The sequence below is a fragment of the Physeter macrocephalus genome, chromosome 16 (genome assembly GCF_002837175.3).
Source record: "Physeter macrocephalus isolate SW-GA chromosome 16, ASM283717v5, whole genome shotgun sequence".
Classification (NCBI taxonomy): Eukaryota; Metazoa; Chordata; class Mammalia; order Artiodactyla; family Physeteridae; genus Physeter; species Physeter macrocephalus.
This window is the reverse complement of record NC_041229.1, coordinates 17,941,802-17,944,891: the sequence shown is the minus strand read 5'-3', so window position 1 is coordinate 17,944,891 and position 3,090 is coordinate 17,941,802. Positions and strand designations below refer to the sequence as shown.

Genomic DNA, 3,090 nt, shown 5'->3' with positions numbered 1-3,090 from the left:
GAACTGTCAGGATATGGATTGACATGAAAGAGTGGGGGGCTGGGGAGGAGGTGCTTGCCAGTTGCTGAGAAATGGCACTGGGGGAGATGGTGAAGCTGCAGACTACAGAGAGGGGATGAAGGGGTGTGTGGAGTACAAGGAGAGAGTTAATTGATCTAGTTTTTAAAAATTGCTCTTTTACTCTCTTTCCAGACTTCATCTGAGATGCCTTCTTTAGCCAACATACCTTAGCCCTGAGCACATTTCCTCTCCTCATCTTTCCCTTTTTTCTTTTTCTTTTCTTTTCTTTCTTAAGTTGTTTAAATTTAAACCATTATTTGTGACTCTCTTTCCTGGGACAATCACTGCAAGAAGAATGATGGTGCCATGGGAAGGTGAGCCGTCTGTCTGAACCTAGAGGTCCTTCTATGAGTTAAATAACTTCCCTGGTGAGCCCAGGCGAGTCTTCTTGTCTCTAATCCCTTGCAGCTGAACTTCACCCCTTGGCGGAGCATTGCATACAGCTCATAGCCCTCCCCCTTCCCCTTCCCCTTCCCCCTTCTTTTAGGCTCCCTTCCCCCTTCTTTTAGGCTCCCTTCCCCAGGAACTTCATCACTTCCTAGAACTGCTAAAACATTTTTGGCATATTTCTCTCAGTTAGTGTTTAACTAAACATCTACCTCTAAGGGATGGGCTAAACTGATGGAAGAAATATTGATAGCCAGAGACTCAGGAAGACAATTTCTGCACGGTGTCTCCCTGGCTTCTGGAGGGGAGAGAAGGAGGGCAGTGGACTGTTGGCACAGGAGTGAGACACAATGGAATCTGGCTTCACCTCCAAGGACACTTATCTGAGCCATTTTAACCCTCAGGCTTATCTAGAAAAATATTATAACTTTGGGTCCAGACACTCTGCAGAAAAACAGATTCTTAGGCATCTTCTGAAAAATCTTTTCAAGATATTTTGCCTAGGTAAGTTTGTCTGTTGTCTGTGTGTCTCCCCTCCAAATGTGAGTTATATAGAGAGAGTCTCAGGACATGACTCTTTTGTGTCTAATCATTGTTATTTGACAGCCCTTTTGGCATCACCCATTCATTTAACTAGGGTAAAGACTAACATTGGGGTGGAAATTTTACAGTTTACAAAGTGTTTTTATATCCATTATCTCCTTTGGCCCTGCAAGAGGGTAATCCAAAAACTGGAGTTCTGTCCTTGATTCTACATTGATTTGCTAGGTCACTAGCCAGACATTTCACTTAAGAAATGGAGGGCTTCCCTGGTGGCGCAGTGGTTGAGAGTCTGCCTGCTGATGCAGGGGACGCGGGTTCGTGCCCCGGTCCGGGAAGATCCCACATGCCGCGGAGCAGCTGGGCCCGTGAGCCATGGCCACTGAGCCTGCGCGTCCGGAGCCTGTGTTCCGCAAAGGGAGAGGCCACAGCAGTGAGAGGCCCACGTACTGCAAAAAAAAAAAAAAAAGAAATGGAGATTCTAGGGACTTCCCTGATGGTCCAGTGGTTTAAGACTTTGCCTTCCAATGCAGGGGGTGCGGGTTCGATCCCTGATTGGGGAGCTAAGATCCCACATGTCTCATGGCCAAAAAACCAAAACATAAAACAGAAGCAATATTGTAACTAATTCAATAAAGACTTTAAAAATGGTCCACATCAAAAAAAAATCTTAAAAAAAAAAGAAATGGAGATTCTCGTAATTATTCTATCCCTAACTCAAAGGAATGTTGTGAATGTGCATGAGATAAAGACCTCCCATGAAGGGAGGATGCTTTTTGAAGAACTGGATGCTTTTTGGAGAAAGACATTATAAAAACTCAATTTTTAAAAAATTTTAACTTTCTCTCAAAGCATTCCTTAATAGTTTTTACATTATCTGTGTAGCAGTCTTTCTGGATCAGGGGTCTGTACACCAGATGCAGATCTTTTTTTTCCTCCTCCTAGAGCTAAAAATATACCAGTAACATGCTCCACCCTTGAATGGGGAATGGAAAGTAAAAAATGTTTTAAAAAGAGACATTGAGGGAAGAGGGGTGACTAGAGAGATGGTCTGTCTTTGGGGCTCTCCTTGGGGCTCCCCGGCATAGTCCTGGCAAACAGAGTGCAAATCAGCTCTATCTGCCACCATATGATGCCTGACTCCCTTCCTCATTCCCTCCTCTAAACCAGATGGTGTGAAGGGAGACCTCCTGATCGACATTGGCTCTGGCCCCACCATCTATCAGCTCCTCTCTGCTTGTGAATCCTTCAAGGAGATCATCGCCACTGACTATACTGATCAGAACCTGCAGGAGCTGGAGAAGTGGCTGAAGAAGGAGCCAGGGGCCTTTGACTGGTCCCCAGTGGTGACCTATGTGTGTGAGCTTGAAGGGAACAGGTAGAGAAACTCGGGTCTGCTTCCTGGCTTTCTTAGGGTACCTGGGTGCCAGTTCATTTTTCAGAACCAAAAATTATCCTTAGAGTCCAAGTTGAAAAGCATAGGAAACAGAGAGAGAGGGACCAAAGAGAAATCCAAATGGAGAAAGAGAGAGCTAGAGAGAGAGAACGAGAGTGAAGCACATGCGTGTTGTGCATGCGCACGTGGGCGCGTGTGTGTGTGTATGTGCACCAGAACTGCAGAAGACATAGCTGAAAAAACTGAAGAGTTGGTTACTGAGCCAAGATGAGTGGTTACAAAACCTTTCCAGGCCTGTGTATGGAAGCAGTGTGCAGGCCAGATACTGTAGGACCTTGTTTTAGGAAAACTTCAAGTAAGAGGCCAAACCAGCTCCTCGCTAGAAGGTTTCAGGTCAGGGCTTGCCACCCTAGTGACACTCTGTTGCTAGCCATCCAAATGCATAGATCTCTGCTGTGAAAGTGGCTAATGCTGACACCACCAGATATAACAAAAATCTGACTAAGTTTTTAAACTGAGATTAGCAGCATAAAGGAATTATTTGAAAAGAATTTGTTACTCACCATCCATAAAATTAGGGCTTTACATATTGACAACTAATGATCAAAATCTTATAGTACCCTATCTATAAGTAAATTTTTTTTTTTTTTTTTTTGTGGTATGCGGGCCTCCCTCTGCTGTGGCCTCTCCCGTTGCGGAGGACAGGC

At 44.8% G+C, this 3,090-nt stretch overlaps 1 protein-coding gene across 1 annotated transcript in view; it reads left to right on the top strand.

Moving 5' to 3' along the window:
* Positions 1-628: 628 nt before the first annotated feature.
* NNMT (nicotinamide N-methyltransferase) overlaps positions 629-3,090 on the top strand; it is a 17,216-nt gene continuing 14,754 nt past the window's right edge. Inside the window, exons 1-2 of the mRNA XM_007106621.3 lie at positions 629-951; positions 2,158-2,365. Of these exons, the coding sequence (XP_007106683.1) occupies positions 798-951; positions 2,158-2,365 (362 nt within the window). The 5' untranslated portion in view covers positions 629-797. The remainder of the gene's footprint in view (positions 952-2,157; positions 2,366-3,090) is intronic.